The sequence below is a fragment of the Anguilla rostrata genome, chromosome 1, assembly GCF_018555375.3.
Source record: "Anguilla rostrata isolate EN2019 chromosome 1, ASM1855537v3, whole genome shotgun sequence".
In the NCBI taxonomy this organism is placed as follows: Eukaryota; Metazoa; Chordata; class Actinopteri; order Anguilliformes; family Anguillidae; genus Anguilla; species Anguilla rostrata.
This window is the reverse complement of record NC_057933.1, coordinates 57,275,738-57,293,800: the sequence shown is the minus strand read 5'-3', so window position 1 is coordinate 57,293,800 and position 18,063 is coordinate 57,275,738. Positions and strand designations below refer to the sequence as shown.

Here is an 18,063-nt window from a genome sequence, read left to right as displayed (position 1 = left end):
TAACAAACTTCTAGTAGCAAAAAACGAAATATCAACTCGCCATCCCTGCTACCTGCGTACTGCGCTCAGAATATCGTATTGTTTATTTAGACATTGGCAGACTACAGCATAAATTGTGTCTTTTGTTTATATTCAATATTAGCAATTGCAGCGAGAAACTGCAGCTGTAGACACAAGATAGTTTATTATGTTATGGTAGCAACGGAAAGAAGCGGACTATATATGTATTACCATCATTGTTTTATTATACCAGCGTGTTTTCGTGCGTTTGCACAGAAACTAAAATACTATCAATAAAATGGTTTAGCTATTTCTCAGCATAATGACAGATTCAAAGACTAAACGAACTCACCCGTACTTCAAATGGATCCATGCCAAAGAAAAGTAATTATTCATCCTCTCAAAAAGCTTTTACTAACAAACTTTTAGTAGCCTAGCATGCACTCTGGCTGGCACTGTCTTCCATTGCTTCCCCGACGTTCAGACCTTTCCCTCACTGATAAAAACTAGACCCTACGGTGTCGGATTACTTGCGTCGCCATGGATGTCTTCTAGCCGCTTGCCGTAAAGAAGATGTGGAGCTACAGCTCTTCCGCACCGCAACTAATAAAAAAGTCCAAATGGCAGGCAAACAATATGGCGGACATAGGTGCCAATGGCAAAGTTGTAGAGCACATTCAGATGCATCGGTCGATGACGTTTTGTGTTGATCTGACTTAAGATGTGGGAGTTATGACCTTTTAAACATGACGCTTTGTTATAGCGCCACCATCTGGCCGACATAGGTGACTTGTAGTGCCTGAGTAGTGGGGGCCCATAGGAACCCACCTACAAAATTTGGTTGCTCTAGGACTGATGGGTGCTGAGCCTCAGACACTAGTGGAGAAAAAAATAAAAATAAAAAATAATAATAATAATTCTAACAGATACAATAGGGTTCCACCAGCTTCGCTGCTTGGACCCCTAATTAAATTCAGCTGATTGAACACAGCCAGGTTTGTTTGCAGCCAGCCCTGTTGAATCTAAACCTCACTCATAGGGATCTTTACCATCAAAATAGTCACCACAATGTGTCTACAAGCACATCATGCTACAATGAGATGAAGAGATGAGAAAAAAACATTGTTGAAATATATGCAGTATGTATCGAAATGGTTACAAGGCCATCTAAGGCTCTCGGACTCCACCAAACCACAGTGAGAGCCATTATCTCCAAATGGAGAATACTTGGAGGAGTGGTCAATCTTGCCAGGCGTGGCTGGCCTACCAAAGTTTCTTCAGGGGCACAGCGACAACTCATCCAGGAAGTTGCAAAAGATCCCAGAAGAACATCCAAAGAACAGCAGGCCTATTAAGCAATTTGTCTGAATTAAAGCTGTTCTGCAAAGAGGAATGGGATAAAATTCCTCCACAGCAATGTGAAAGGCTGATATCAAATTATAGGAAGCATTTGGTTGCAGTTAGTGGTGCTAAAGGTGGTGCAACCAGTTATTAAGTTTAAGGGTGCAATTACTTTAACACATGGGTGTTTAATAACTTTATTTTTAATGAAAAAATACTGTTTACTTGGGTTTCCTTTGTCTAATATTACAATTTGTGGAAAGATTTGAAAATATTCAGTGTGACAAACACACAATAATAGAGGAAATCAGGAAGGGGCATGGCACTGAGACTGTAGAACAACATCCACATCAAAAGATCAGATGCTGGGTAGAAACAGACACACAATCCACTTATTTGATTTTTATATGGCAGCCACAAACTGCTATAAAATACATGGCTATATAAAATTGACTTCTCTCTCCTGAAATTATACAGGGACCCATACCCTTCTGCCACGGTTTCCTTTGAGACCTTGACCTCCATTTCCTCCAGGGAATCCACCCTCTCCCTGGAGAGAAAGAAAATGCCTCACCCTCAAATAATTTCAAATAAAATAGTTTTACACAGTAAAATTTTCAGTGTTAAATGAACTCTTACAGTGTACATGTGGTCCTTCGACTCATTTAAACTCTTAAAAATTAACACTGGGCATTATACTGTGTAGCATCAATTGTTTATTGAATTCCCATGTATTTGTGCTCTAAAATAAAATTAATTAGATGACAGCAATGTTAAAAGCATGATGTAAAGTGCATGCATTTGTTTTATAACAACTCACCTGGAGTCCGGGGTAACCTGGGAAGCCTGGTTCTCCCTTGAAATCAAAATAATCAGACAATTCATTGTTTCCAAAATAAATTATAATTATACAAAAAAAGGTTACAGCCACCATAATCACTCACACATGTTAATTTTAGAGGCACAGACATTAACAATGTCATCTGAAGAGTAATAATGGCCGAAATTTATTATGTATGTATTTATGATATATTACTGTAATACAGTTCAAGGATGTAAAAAGTATTGGAAAAACACACAAGACTGAAATTTCAAATGGCATATGTGAAGGACAATCATTTCTTGATTGAAGCCGCTTAGATAATTATTAGATCATTAAAACATTTTGAAAAATTAAAGTGAGAAAACAAAAACAAACCATGCCATTTATTCTAAAGTTCTGATTTGACCCTCAGAGACGGAAACTGTACCTTTAATCCTTTGGGTCCAGGCAAACCATAACCATCTCTGCCATCAAGGCCCTGTTTGACAGCCAAACATTTTTCAGATCAAGCAGGCTTTTTATGTTTAAATCTGCAGTGTTTATGTTTAAAAAAAATGTCTTCCTCACATCTGAGGAAGAATATTTAAACATAGGTAGCACAAATAGTTATCATGATAATAATTTGGATATTACTGTAAGTAATAGATCTTCTTTTTTGCAGCTGTGGACCACCTAAACCTGAATATGTCCTTTTATGCCCCACTCATAAATCTTGTTGGCTAATAAATTGCTAATGTCACACAATGAGTAAAATTACAAAGATATGGTACTATAGTATATAATTATTCTCCTAATAAAAATAACTATGAAGATCCTCATGAGCACTTCAAAAGGAAAAACTGGCATTTAAAATAACGTCATCTAACACCATCTTATATATTTAATTCTTCTTCTTTGTTTTTGATGTCGAAGTGTTTTTTTAGTCCTTGCACAGCTCATCACCGTGGAAACAAACTCATCATTTACTCAACAATTAAGATATCAAAAGGAATAGTTAGCTAATGTTTGGCCAAATAAGCAATGCTTAAAGGGGAATTACACTTTATAACACTTCTCCTTCTCCTGACTGATATTGTCCTTCTAATGAATGTGTCGCCCTTCATTTTTCGATTAGTTATTTCATTTTAAATGTCTAACATTAGAAACAAAGACCTATTTTTTTTTTAGCGCAAGTCCACATAGTAGTACGGTTTCTGCTTTTTTCTTCTTCTTTGATTTCGCTTTGGAAGCGAAAAGCGAGGAAGCGAAGCCCAAACATAACAGCCGAAGAAGTTCGCAAACGAGGACTAAGGGTGTGCAGCAACTACTTTGAAGCCACCGACTACCAAGGCGACCGTCTGAAGCCTGGAGCTGTACCCACCGTTTTCCCATCGTTGGTCGAACCACTCGAGGTAGGTACTATGCAGGCTGGCTAACGCTATCACGTCTGTCTGTGATACATAGGATGTCTACCATCAGTTGCCGTCTGTCCTGGGAATAGCCTGTGGTTCCTCAATCTCCGCCTGCTCCTGACTCGCTCTCGCACGATCAGCCTGCAAATGAGCCAGCTCTTCTTCTGTGTATTCCGGCTCGATAGGGCACAACAATCCCATGATCAAAAACTAAATCTCCTTTATCCTCAGACATTTTTGTTTTCGCTAGCTAGTAGTCATACAACACTATTTCTACCACAGACGTATATATGTCTATGATTTCTACGACCAACCTAATGTTATTGTCTGCAGGAACGGCCACATCAGAAGTTGCGCAATGATATGCATCCTCAAGTTCGACACTAAACTGCCTGGGCCTACTTCCTGCATTTGTAAAGGAAAACAACAAAACAGCGTAAAATATTAACATAATGCAATAACTAATAGAAAAATGAAGGGCGGCGCATTCATTAGAAGGACAATATCAGTCATGAGAAGCAGAAGTGTAATTCCCCTTTAATTACCTCAGATGTACTTGCCGCAGTAGCATTATGCAAATTGCAACAATAACAAAGGCCAAGAAGGCTAAGTAAAGTTGTTTCCCAGGGCCTCGTTTCATAAAACTGATTTGCAAGGATTTTCATTTACAAATCACAATAGTGTGTCAAAATGTGTTTCATGAAAATGTGCCACTAGGTTACCAAGACATCCATGCAAGACGTTAAAAGCTTGGAGTACCATGCTCCACCAAAATTACTGAGTAGGCCTTTAACTAATGAATGGAAAATTATCGTGGGCCTTTTATTGGTGAATATTACAAAATGAGTAGCATTCCACCAGTTTCGGAGCTGGATTGGAGTGAGGTAAACCAGACAGTAAATCACTGCATTATAGGATAGCAGGCAGCACCAGCTCAAGAAAGTGCCAGACAAATAGTGGTTGACTTGGCGCATAATCAGAAATATCGGTGGATGGAAAGAGGGACTAAATCATACCGGCATCCCTCTTGGTCCCAAGGGTCCGACTGCTCCTTTCTCTCCAGTGTCTCCTGGCTGGCCCTGCAGGGTAAAGCAAATACAGTGGAGAGACTTGAAAGCAGGGAAAGAAATGTGTAACAATTGATCTTCACCTCCTGAGCAATGATTTTGGAGATATATACTTGGGTCCCATATTCTACAGATTCTTCTTGAGTTTGTGTATGCTAAATATTACTGTATACCAGAGAGCATAAGGCCACAAATAATCTAGCAATTCTGAAGCCAACTTTCATACCTTTTGTCCTTTGAATCCATGACTTCCAGGCAATCCTTTGTCTCCTGTTGGACCAGGTTTCCCCTAAGAAAAATGCAGCCATATACAAACCAAGGTTTTTTTTTTTAAACTATGGACAATATCTTTCCAGTGTTATGAATTTAGCTTTTCATTGTGATCAGAAGTCAAGCACATAGGCAGAGTACAGTAAGGTCATAAACCTTATTGCTTCATTCATTATATAGCTGTACTTCCCCAGATAGGGGTCTCTTCAAAACAAGTAACATAAACAGTGAATGACAACATAGTAAATTGTGTTTGTTCTTTTATGAGTGGTAACAGCTGTGGTAATCAACCTATGGTAATCCAACAAACTGCAAACTCAAGTATCTCAAAGGTGGCAAACTGTAAAGTTTTAATTGTAATATGCTGTTACTACTCAGTAATGACATATTTTTACGTGAGCCAGATATCAAATATTAACACAATGCACAAGCAGACCTCTGAAAGCGGATTCATTTTCAAACCCCATGAGTTCATTTTACTCTAGTAAAGTGGAAAAAAATGTATTTCACTCACCAAATAAGAACAGGTCAGTTGTTCTATGGCAAGGCACACTGGAATATGCACTCCATACACATGTTTTGAAATGCAACCAAAGCTGCAGATGTTTTTAAGCCTGTTCATTTAGTGTTTTCTGAGGTAATAGAACATTGTAACATTCAATGATCTTAAGAAGATGAGGACCCAGCAAGAGAAGACCAGGCCTGAAGATGTTTATTGGCTGGACGAGCAGTTTGGGAGCTCACCTGTGGCCCAGGAAGACCAAGAGTTCCGAATGGTCCAGGTAGACCCTTGGGTCCACTCACGCCCTGAAAAACAAATCTTGATAAGAGATTGTCTTCAATAGTGTGTCTCGTTATTTTGTGCAATGCTCTATGTATAACTGTAAATACTCATTACACACACACACACACACACACACACATATATATATATATATATATCTTTGGGATATTTCATGCAACTTTATTGCCTATTTTACTTACACTACAACACTACTATCTGTGGTTTTATAAAAAAAACTAAGCAATTATAAGATATAAGATACTCCCACTTTGCAAATTGACTGGATCAACTGTACTACAACAACCAGTTTTACTATTTGGGTAATAATGGTCTCAATTAAAACCTTGACTTGACAAGTCGATTCAGGTGTGTTAGTGCTGGGCTAAAACAAAAGCCAGCACGCACAGCGGCCATTTTCGGATAAGATTTCACAGCCCTGTTCTAGTGTTTGCTTGGGTGAACAGATAAAGGGAAATGAGGTGCCATGTGTCACCTGTGGACCACTGGGTCCAGGGCTCCCTGGAACCCCCAGCTGTCCCGGCTTTCCCTTCTCCCCCTGAAAATGTCAGGAGAGAGAGTCAGTCAACGCACACACGTACACACACACACACACACACACAGAATGGTTTCCCCCAGGTATTACTAGTGGAGATGCTGAATTTGCAAATGTCTCCACAAATATCAGACAAAAATCATAAAATTCTAATTCTTGCCATAAACTGCGAGATGTTTCAGCCACATGATTCGCTGTTTGGAGGAGCAGGTTATTTGCATTAATGTTGTTCTATAATGAAGCATGCCATGTCATTTGTAACATTTAAACCTATTCCTTAAGGTTTGTGCAACAATTAGTTTCTCTGTGCAGCAAAGTTTTTGACCATACTAGTACCAGTGCTACTGGCAAAAAAAGGTATTTAACAAAATCTGCATTGGGTATGCATGTTTTCACCAGCCCAGGTGTAGGCTATGCCATGTGAACACCACAGTTCGCCACTTTACACCACTGCTGCTCACTTCTGCCTCCACTAACTTTTCCTGGGGAAAACTTTACACATACACACACACACACACACACATGCACGCACACACAGTATGTATGCATGTCATACTAAAATTGTAGTTCACCTCATCTCCAGGTGGACCTCTTCTACCTTGAGCACCCTTTAAAAAAAAGACGCAACATCAAAAGTAAATGTATGCAATACAGAAGAGGTAACATCAACATACGACGAGCAGGTGATTTTCTTTTTACATATAGGACAAAAAATAGGACTGACAAATAGATGCTTACTCTATATCCTGGAATACCATTTTCTCCAGGAGGGCCATCATCTCCTGCATCTCCCTTTCAGCAGAAAAGAGGGAGAGAAACAGAGATAAAAACATGAAACAACATGGGGATTGCTTCGTGAATTGCTACGATTTTCTGTGTGAATACAAAATTGTTGCATTTTGAACTCTTGTGATGGACTCAGATGACCTTTTGGCCTCATCCTTGATAAAATTATGATGAAAATGTTCATCAACGCCTAGTTTTTTTATGATGATGACAAAGACAATAATGTGACAAAAATGCCTTTTTGGAACAATGACCCAAAGTGGGTCTTGCTTTTAAACAACAAATCATATGGCCACTTATTTACCTAGTCAGTGATTTTATTTTAAATGGCTGGCCATTTCCTTGCTTCCTCCTGTCAGTGATTTGACCAAACCCCTTTTCAGTCATAACAAAAGAGATCAGCATGTGTAGACCAATAAAAACAGTTTCACAAGACAGCACTCATCATTCATTTTTAATAAGTAAACTGGAGGTTGTGTTTAATAGACATATGCTATGAAGTCTGTGGAGGTGTTGTCTGACTCTATAATCAACAAATAATTATTTGAATCTAGAAAACTGATCCAATCTAGTCTGCTTCTAATTTGGAAGGAGTTACATTCTCTTAGATGTAATTGTTTGTGAGAGCTGGCCCCCAAGTGATAAATGAGTCACAGGTTGAGATGTGTGTTCTCAGTGAGGGTGGGTTTTGTCATATACCTGCATGCCTGGGTTTCCTTTTTCACCCTTCAGGCCACGTACTGTGTTATCTTCACCAGGCTCCCCCTGGAGTGCAGACAAGACCACGGAGAGGTTGAGTAAAGGACAAGGAGTTTACTACAACATAAAACGTTATTGTTCTGGCATCCCATAGAGGCACTGTATCAAAGATCAAAGGAAGACCATTGAAACACCATTTCTGATACAAATAATTTTTAAGGGTATAGGTCTGCTTCCACAGCCCCAAACCAGCCACTCTACACAAAAAAGAAACAATTTGCCTAAAAATCTAAAGACCAAGGTCCCCAGCCAAAGGGAATAATCTCACTCTTACTGCTCCTTCCCAGGAGTGATGTTACATTCTATTCTGGTTACTGATGTCATAACTCATGTTTTTAATGATATCCCCTATTCTTTCCCCCTTAAAACTACTTGCCAACCTCAGCCAACTGATAGGCATCAGTAGTAGTTTGCTAAGATAACAAGCATACAAGTGATCTGTGAGGGTTGCAGTTTGAAAACACAGCAAACCTAACCCTGTTAAAAATAGTCATTTTTAATTGTCATCATACCCCACAAGGGCACACCTGATGTATACATTGCTCCATGGTCTGAACAAAAATGCATGACTAGCTCTCATTGAATAGTTTGCCTTTTTAATCATGTTTAATTTTCAGTACAATTATCCTTTGATCTATTTCTGCTGCTTTAATCTTTTGTACATAATCCCATTTAACACACGGCCAGCATGTTGAGGAAGATTTCTGCTAGAAATCCAATTGGTAGTGATATAAGGTTTTTATTATTTCCCTAAACATTCTTTTAACCAAAACCAGTTATGTTGCAGAAAAACATACCAGGCATGTTGCATACAAATTTATTGGTATTATCCCCTGAGAGTTGTTATTTAGTCGTGAAATAATGTCATGGAAACTGTCTGTCAAATACATTTTAGGAATGTTACAAATGAAAGTAGTGAAATGGTAGATTTGTTTAACATGACCATTGACAATTCAAATTCTATTTGTTTATGTAGTAAGGAGAGCTGACAGGCCACCCTCCTTTAGTATTTTTTTGCTTTATTCAAACAGGGAAGGGGTGATTATAGAGAAGGGGTGATTGTTCAGGCAGTGCCATGGCTGGTTTAAAAACCATACATGTGCAGGGGAATTTATATTTGACTTGAGAAATGGGGCACCCAACCAACTCTCCACGCACCTTGCCTCAAAATCTTTTTTTTGAAGTTATATAACTAACTAAATAAAATATTTTAAGGTCATTCCTGCAATGTTCCTTGTAACTTAGTGATAATATTCAAGAGTATATGGGAACCTTACTCACATTCCAGGAATGTTTTTAAAACCAAAAACAGTGAGCTGGGTATGATTATTCAAAATGTTGTTTCAAATGAGATGAATTGATAAACATCGTAAGTACTGTGGGGTGAGGGTACTGCACATTAGATGATACTTACAGGGTCACCTCTCAGACCGGGCTGACCTCTGTTCCCAGGTTCCCCTCGGATGCCCCTCTGGCCCTGCAAAAATACCCATCAGGTGTCAGTGACCACCCTCACTTGACATTACTGTACACCACTACACCATACTTCAACTGATATTCTGATGAATGCTACACTGTATCATCTCCGTGAGATGAGGATGTACAAAACATGTAGTAAAGATTGGGTGATCAAAGCTTACTGTTTCAGTTTTCATATACAAACAGCATGGATGGTAGTGTATTATTGTATAATACACCTAATACAATGTTCTAATACAAATTGTGCACGGTTCAAAATACAATAAAAGAGATGTTTGAACAGTACTCTTGTAAACGGTGTAAAATAAATGTCCTTAACTGGGCTGCCTGGACTTCCTCTCTCTCCGAGGGCACCTGGCAATCCAGTCATACCCTGTCATTTAATAAATTGAAAATGAATCAACACATCAAAAAATTGATTAATTCATCAAACAATCAATCAGTTAATAAATATATTAGCTCTTAATTAAACTAATCAGTCACTTTTTCACACGGAATAGTGAATGACTGATTTAATTCAAATAAAGAATGAAGAAATTAATCAATGTATTAATTTAATAATGAAATAGTCAATTAATAACCATGAATCATACTACTGAATTCAAATTCCATTCAAATTCAGTCAATTCAGTAAAACAAAAATTATATTCATGAAATCAAAATGCCTGTAATATTCTCTGAGGTTTTTTCAATTACTTACTTGAATTTCAGTTTATTTCCTGATCTGAATAAAATAGAATTTAAATGAAACTGAATGAAATGCTACTAGCTGAACGCTCCGAGCAAGTCCTCCTGAATTCTGGGAAATGGCAATTGGCAAGTGTTTGTTAAACACTGTGAGTAAGTATATGTTACTGTAAACACATATGCCAATAACTGAAACATTAGTCTATAATGCTGGAGTCATTTTTTGAAAATAAAATCCAGATAAACTGCTGGTTTGGTGCCCTCTCAGACTACACAAAATAACTGTAGACTAGTAATATGAGTTAAGAGACAGGAATTACCTGCTCTCCATGGATCCCATCCAGTGCGTGATCTCCATCTTCTCCCTGACAGAGAGAAAGCACTCTCTCCATCATTAGGTTATTGAGCAACATATCGTACCTGAAGTGCCAATAGATCAAGTAGAACTTTACGTAGAACTTTATTTGTCCCCAGAGGGGCAATTGGTTGTGCAGCAGTGAAAACAGTAATAATACAAGATCAAAAACACCCAAGGCAAGTGCCAATAGATGTGGTTACATTTGATAAATCTTACCATTCGTGACATCAAAGGCAATGAATAAGGGGACTAATATGAGGTAACATTGATATTAGATATAAGACTGTGTAAGTACAATGTGAGTAGACAAACGGTGTGTACATGTTCACAATTTTTTATCCACAACTGTAAAACGAAGAAAAGGTTAGCTGAAATCTCAATTAGCACAATATTATCCCTTCAAATAGCTTTTATCTAAAATTGTTCTGAAATACATCAAGTATCTATAATGTCCTAAATAGCTATATAATAGACACATTAGCTCTTCTGCATTTGACATGCAAGTTCCTCTTTGCATCATCACAAAATGCCAGAGCGGAAAAGTATCAAATTAAGGTTAACAGCCTTAAGCAAGCTTTGGAAAGGCATTGTAAATAATCATCTCAATAAAAACATGTTTTCAACATACAAAAATGCCAAGTTACTCACACATACAAGACATACACCATCTATAACTCATTCATTCAGACTGCCAAAATCCAGGCCTGCCATTAAAAGTATTGATATCAAAATGACGTCAAGTTACGTTACTACAAACAAAAAAGGCTATCTTGCCTCACCGAAATTAAATAAGATGTATTCCACAACAATGAAACCCAATATTTCCTCAATTCTTTCAAGTCACTTGGCCCTGTGTGTATAAGCATGCAGTACATGGACAGGCCAAACATATGCGTGGATGGCTTTCTCACAGTCAAGATTGATTGCATAGGCGTCTATATGTCCAATTTGTATTGGTATCTATGTATTTCGCTGCCCAGCCTTTTTGTTGCGTGAATGATTGTATGTTTCTTGGTATAAATGTCTGTTCGCAAATGTGAATGTAACATGCTGCGAGGGAAATGTCCCCATGGGGATAAAGAAGTTCTCTACGTATGTATGTACATTATGTATTTTACATGCAGTATTTATTGTACGTAGCAAATATACAATAACTTGTACATTTACTGAAATTCAGTTCAGAAGCAAGTATAAACATGTTTTCTGGCAAAATATGCTTCCTGTAGTAACTCACCAGCAGTTTTCTACATGAATGTCAATGTGTTCCATGAGGCAATTCGAAATATTTGACACTTTGATCTGACACAAAGTTTGCAGGACATTGTAAAATGGTAAGATTACAAAACACAGGGCCAAGTGACTTGAAAGAATTGAGGAAATATTGGGAAGCATTGCTGTGGAATACATCTTATTTAATTTCGGTGAGGCAAGATAGCCTATATTGTTTGTAGTACTGTAACTTGGCGTTATTTTGATATCAATACTTTTAATGGCAGGCCTGGATTTTGGCAGTCTGAATGAATGAGTTATAGACGGTGTATGTCTTGTATGTGTGAGTAACTTGGCATTTTTGTACGTTGAAAACGTGTTTTTTATGAGATATCATTTCTTTTTGCAAAGCGTTTCATTATGAGAGTGAGAAATGCAAAGTGACCCTATAAGACGGTTGTGGATTATGGCTATCCTTCTGTGAATTTGTGGAGATGCACTTTTAATGTTTGTAAGGTTTATAAAGCATTTTGATAGGCTTATCTGCAGGTAGGAATCCTCTTCGCTGTTTTGCTAAGCTAGAACCGGAAAACTTGATAGTGGAGAATAGGAGCAGATGCATATGTCCCAGCAGGCTTTGTATGTGAGAAAATAACAATAGTGTGAGAGAAATTAGGAGAAATGATGAAATTGTGTAGTTGAAACAATATGTTTTTAGCAGAATGGGCATGTAGGTGAAGGTTGACATGATCACAGACTATAGTGCGAAGTAAATGAAGTGACCATGAGCGAGCTTAGTATCCTTGTCGAACGGTATATATAACAGTCTGTATAAAGCATTAGTAGTTATGGAGGGTTAAGTAATGTGTGAAATGTATTGTACTGATGTGCTTTTGTCATGTTCAGTACTAGTAGTAATATGGTAAATGGACTGCATTTATATAGCGCTTTTATCCAAAGCGTTTTACAATTGATGCCTCTCATTTTCCAGAGCAGTTAGGGGTTAGGTGTCTTGCTCAAGGACACTTCGACATGCCCAGGGCGGGGTTTGAACCGGCAACCCTCCAACTGCCAGACAATCGGTCTTACCTCCTGAGCTATGTCGCCCCTTATAATTATGAGTGAGTCATGATTTTAAATGTAATGTTTTAATGGGGAGTTGCAGAACGTACATACGTAGTAATTGTTTGTATGTGGCTAGATAGAGAACAGGGCGAGGTAACATGAATGTAGAAACGTGGCGTTTGGTGATAAGAAGGTTTTGTATGGTAGCCAAGTGAAGAAATATAGTTAGTAGAAATGGCACAGAAAATTGTGAACTGGTGTAACTTTTTAATAAAAGGAATACATTTGCCATCATGAAATGCATATGGGTGGTTGTGAGTGAGTTTTGGTAAAGCAAATATAAGCGTAAGAAAACGTTAGTGTAAAAGAGGAAATTATCTGCCTGAGGGCGATGCGGGATTCAATACTTCAACCGGAGGTTTACCAGTCTGTGACTTTGTTAGTGCAGCACCATGATATAGCTATGCAGTGCGTGAAACCTGTCCGTGGTATTAAAGAAGAACACAGGGCAGTAAGCACAGAAGAGCTCCCGTTGAATCCATATGCCTTTGCAATATTGTTGCCGGGTAATAACTGAACGTGCAGACTGTACGTCATAATTCAGTGTATATGTTCGGTGAACAGTGGGTAGATATGGTGCAAAAGCAATAATTGAGAAGTAGTAGACAATTATTAGTGAGGGTAAAAGCAGGTTAAAGAAACGTGTTCCTAGCTGGGCTTGAACCTAGGACCCCATGTTCCCAAGACTGTAACTTTGCCCACTAGGCCACAGGCAGACTAGCTGGTTAAACTGGAAATGTTTCTGAGTAAAAAGGTATGGGTATTTTGCGTGTGTATGCGAGTTTTTGATTGGGTCGTGTAGGTGAAGATTTGGCTGGTGTCGGTAAAATGTCCAATGGGGAGACATGTTGTTAGTGGGATAGGCGGCAGGAAAAATAAGAAGAAGAAGAAGAAGAAGAAGGAGAAAACGCAAAACCCCCTTAGTTTGGGGCTTTATTGTGTGGACATGTGAAGTTGTTCATGAATTCTGTCTGTTGAAATGGGGTGAGAATGTACAGAATTTAATGTTTTTAAGGGCTGAGTGTCTGTGGCTGTTGTGGTTATTTCTGTGGGGAACCCTGAAAAGGTGCCACTCTCTCGGTGCTGTATAGGTATGGGGCATGTCCCTGCCAAGGCGTAACTTGTCATCCCAACCCAATATTTTCGTTCCCAAGATGTCGCATTTCTTCATGAGTAAATTTTTAAATAGCTTCAAAAATAATAAAACTTTTTAAGAGATTGGCACATTCTATGTGTGGAGCAAATTGAGATTTTTAGTTAAAGGTGTCAAAACGCACTTACTTTATTGCCCATGTAGCCTCTCGATCCCTGTAAAAAAATCACATGTAAAACCCATGTAAAATTCTGAATATATGTTCAGACCAATGCATACAAGATGGTCAGAATATTTGATTCACCTTACACAACTTATGTACTTCTTTCAGGTCTATTTACTGAAAATTACTTTGTCTGTTGGTGAAATGGAAATATTACTGCACAATACAGAATGATATTTCTGGGACTGGGGACTTCTGAGGCAAACACATTTGGCTGAAAAGAGCATTTTACCTTGATTCCTCTTTTCCCAGAACATCCCTGTAACCCTTGTGTTCCATTCAATCCTGGTGGACCTCTCTCCCCCTGAAAACAGCCCCAAAAAGAAATATATCAATAGGCAGTTCCACCCTCCCTACAGTATATAGGCAATCTCTGAACCTCATTCACAGGTAAGTTCCCTCACAGAATCACACCGCAGCAAAAATCATTCCAAAGGAGTCCTAAATGAACACACTGCTGTAAAAAAAGTTGGTGCAATAAACAATAAATTGCATGAAAACCTTGGAATAGAGCTATGGTAATTAGAAAGGAAGCTCCTTAAAGGAGACCTGCACACATTACAAGAATATATTATAACATTTTTGGAATATGATAACCATGGAAAATGGACAATGTTACTGGGGAGAGAGTGTCAAATGTTGGTCCATCAAACAGGCCTGCAATGCTTTTGAACAGTTCTAAATAATTGTTTAAGTTGTCAGTCATGCACCTCTGTTGCAACACAATTTAGATTAAATTAAATTGCTTCTACTATGTAGCATAACTGACATTTTCTGTGCATTTGCTCTTTAAATCTTCCTTTGGTTACAAAGAAAGGGCTGAAGGTTACTTTTTTCCCATATGTTTCCTCACACAACATTATAGAATGTAAAACTATTAAGTTACAAATTAGCAGATGCTCATCCAAAGGACATTCTGGAGAACATCAGTGTTAATCTCAGGAAAAGAAAAAGTGCAATATCTCCAAGAAGCTACAGAAGGCCCATTTACAATCATTAGGTGTAAAGTTACCCAGATAAACCAATAATTGGTTTTGTAAGCAAAAGTTGATGCCACATTACAGCTACTTACCTTTTTACAGCTAAAAGTATAACACGACCCCAAAACTGAATTCAAAAACAAGGAAAGAGGATAGCGGTTCAGGGGAACCGTGGTTCAGTCTGAAGAGGTGGGTCTTCAGTCTGTATCGGATGTTGGCACTTTCTGTTGTCCTGATCACCATTTGGAAGTTCATTCCATCACCGAGGCACCAGAACACATAGGAGACATGACTGGGAAGTGCAGACATGGAGGGGGAGGAGCCACACGCCCAGAGATAGCAGAACAGAGAGGTCTGGCTGGTGCGTTTTGTGTGATGATCTTTTAAAGATACAGTTAAATGCTAAAGTATTGGGACAGTGACAATTTTTAGCTGTTTTGGCTCTGTACTCTCACACATTTGAAATAAAACTTGAAACGAAGTAATTAATATAAGTGTAAAGGGCAGACGGTCAGTTTTAATTTAAGACTATTTACATCCATCACATTCTTCACAATTCTGTGCTTCCTTATCAGTTTTGGGAAGGCTCTTTCCTGTTTCAGCATGACAGTGCCCCTGGGCACACATCGAAGTCTATAAAGAAATAGTTTTGTCGAGAACAGTGTGGAAGAACTTGACTGGCCTACACAAAGCCCTGACCTCAACCATATCCAACATCTTTGGGATCAACTGGAAAGCCAACTGCTAGTCAGGCCTAATTGCCTGATGGGTGCCTCACAAATGCTCTTCTGGCTGAATAGAAGCAAGTGGAAGCATGTCTGCACTTTTGCCTGCCTAGCAATCCCAGCAAGCTAGCATCCTATATCAAAACTATGCAATCTGTTTGTCATTAAAAGACTGTTTACGATTACATACATTTGGATTTCTTGACATACACACACAATACCAAAAAGCCAAAAAAAACACTTCCTTCTGGTAAAAAATTCACTTTCATATAGCCAAGACAGACTTTTGGCAATATCTCCCGTTGTTCGTTGGAGACAAAGAGATGGTAATTCTGTGCGTTTAACCTGAACTACATTGTTCAAGCTTGAAGCATCTAACTAAAAAGTCTAAAAAATCTAACTGTTACATTTTACCCCATATTAGATTTGCCATACACTCCCCTATATGCTTCACAGCCTCAGAATCCGGACATGTATCACTCTCTGAATCAAGTGCAGCAAGTGCCCTAGCCAGCTGTGTGTTGCCTTCACTGAATCTCTGATCCATCTCTCAGAGCACTGAATTAATAGTTCTGCAGTACAGTCTCTTCAGTTCCTTTTTTGTTGTTGTCATCCCTTTGTCCTGTAGTTCCTTCAACCACATGTTTGTGTAACCAACTCGTGTGCTTCGCGTCTGCTACCGGTTCCGTTGCGTGATAAGTAGATTTTAAGTTTTTACTTGTATTGCGTGCAGTAGGGTTTTACGCGGTTAGTCGAATCAGCTGTTTGGCGTTATAGAATTGCTTGTAATTGAGGTCACGTGCGTCGGTTAGGAACTAACTTCTTTTGTAAAGCTAATTTTATTGATTTATTGTTTTTAATTGTGTCATTAGTTTCAGGTGCATTTGCACAATAATGGGGCTTTTAGAGCGACGCATAGCGTCGCTCCGTCACATTTTATGCGCTCCCTCCCCATCCCAGTATGCTCTCTCCCCTTCCGAACCCGCTTCCAGCGTCGCGGGCCCCCACGACAGAGAAACCCATCCAACCTCCGCGACCTGCAACCAGCTACCAGCCAGAATGCCACCCTCGCTGGGGGACTCTGGAACTGCCAGTCGGCAACCCGAAAAGCCGACTTCATCTCCGCCTACGCTTCCCACCTGTCTCTCCAGTTCCTGGCCCTCACAGAGACCTGGATCAGCCCTGACAACTCTTCTACCCCAACCGCGCTATCCTCCTCATTCTCATTCTCCCACACACCCCGGCCATCAGGCCGTGGTGGTGGCACAGGTTTACTTCTCTCCCGCTCCTGGAATTTCTCTGTTCTCCACTCTCACCTCTCTCTGTCCAGTTTTGAACACCACTCTGTACATGTGACTCACCCATCTAACCTGTTTATTTCTGTCATCTACCGCCCCCCAGGTCCCCTGGGAAATTTTCTGGAAGAGCTTGACATCCTGCTCAGCTCCTTCCCTGAGAATGGTGCCCCCCTCATCCTCCTCGGAGACTTCAATATTCACCTTGAAGCCTCCCAGTCTGCAGCCTTCCTTCCACTACTCCACTCCTTCGACCTCTCCCTCCAGCACTCTCCCCCAACCCACAAGGCTGGCAACCTCCTCGACCTCGTATTTTTGAGGAACACCACCTGCACTGGCCTAAACGTCACCCCTCTCCATACCTCTGATCATCATTTTGTTTCCTTCTCACTCCCCCTTCCCTCCCACCCACACCCCTTCTCTCCACCCAGCCCTACTGTCTCTGTCCGCCGTAACCTGTGCGCCCTTTCTCCCTCCTCTCTTGCCCCTTGTGTCACTGCCTCCCTCCCCCTCTTGATGTCTTCTCTGCCCTTCCCTCTGACTCGGCCTCTGACACCCTGCTATCATCACTCTCCACTGCCATTAATACCCTCTGTCCTCTTGTCTCCAGGCCCACACGCCCATCTCCTCCATGCCCGTGGCTGACTGACGTTCTGCGATCTTCCAGGACTGCCCTGCGTGCAGCAGAGCGGAACTGGAAGAAGTCTAGAATGCCAACGGACCTCTCTGCCTACCAGTCCCTACTGAACTCTTTCTCCTCAGCAGTTGCCACTGCCAAGGCAACATACTACCACTCTAAAATACACAAATCTATTGCTAACCCCAGGCAACTGTTTTCAATTTTCTCCTCTCTCCTCAGTAAACCCTCACCTCCAACTCAGACCTCCCTTACTGCTGAAGACTTCGCAGCCTTCTTCGAAGCAAAGGTCACACTCATCCGCAGCTCCCTTGACCCTCCCGACTCCCCACCCTTCCCTCCCCCATCCCCTCTATGACCCTCCCCACATTCTCCACCTTCTCCCCACTCTCTCTCCCTGATGTCTCCCAACTCTTGCTCTCCCACCGTCCCACCACCTGTGCCCTTGATCCCCTCCCCTCTACCCTCCTCCAGCTGA

General features: G+C 40.0%; 1 protein-coding gene across 1 annotated transcript in view; it reads right to left on the bottom strand.

The window, feature by feature from the left end:
- The window catches only part of LOC135259648 (collagen alpha-6(VI) chain-like), a 54,304-nt gene that overhangs the window by 13,687 nt on the left and 22,554 nt on the right, over window positions 1-18,063 (bottom strand). The window contains exons 16-30 of the mRNA XM_064344242.1: window positions 14,181-14,252; window positions 13,914-13,940; window positions 10,261-10,305; window positions 9,573-9,626; window positions 9,189-9,251; window positions 7,715-7,780; window positions 6,968-7,021; window positions 6,802-6,837; window positions 6,170-6,232; window positions 5,637-5,699; window positions 4,849-4,911; window positions 4,572-4,634; window positions 2,592-2,642; window positions 2,162-2,197; window positions 1,829-1,891 (exon numbers count right to left, since the gene is read on the bottom strand). Of these exons, the coding sequence (XP_064200312.1) occupies window positions 1,829-1,891; window positions 2,162-2,197; window positions 2,592-2,642; window positions 4,572-4,634; window positions 4,849-4,911; window positions 5,637-5,699; window positions 6,170-6,232; window positions 6,802-6,837; window positions 6,968-7,021; window positions 7,715-7,780; window positions 9,189-9,251; window positions 9,573-9,626; window positions 10,261-10,305; window positions 13,914-13,940; window positions 14,181-14,252 (819 nt within the window). The remainder of the gene's footprint in view (window positions 1-1,828; window positions 1,892-2,161; window positions 2,198-2,591; window positions 2,643-4,571; window positions 4,635-4,848; window positions 4,912-5,636; window positions 5,700-6,169; window positions 6,233-6,801; window positions 6,838-6,967; window positions 7,022-7,714; window positions 7,781-9,188; window positions 9,252-9,572; window positions 9,627-10,260; window positions 10,306-13,913; window positions 13,941-14,180; window positions 14,253-18,063) is intronic.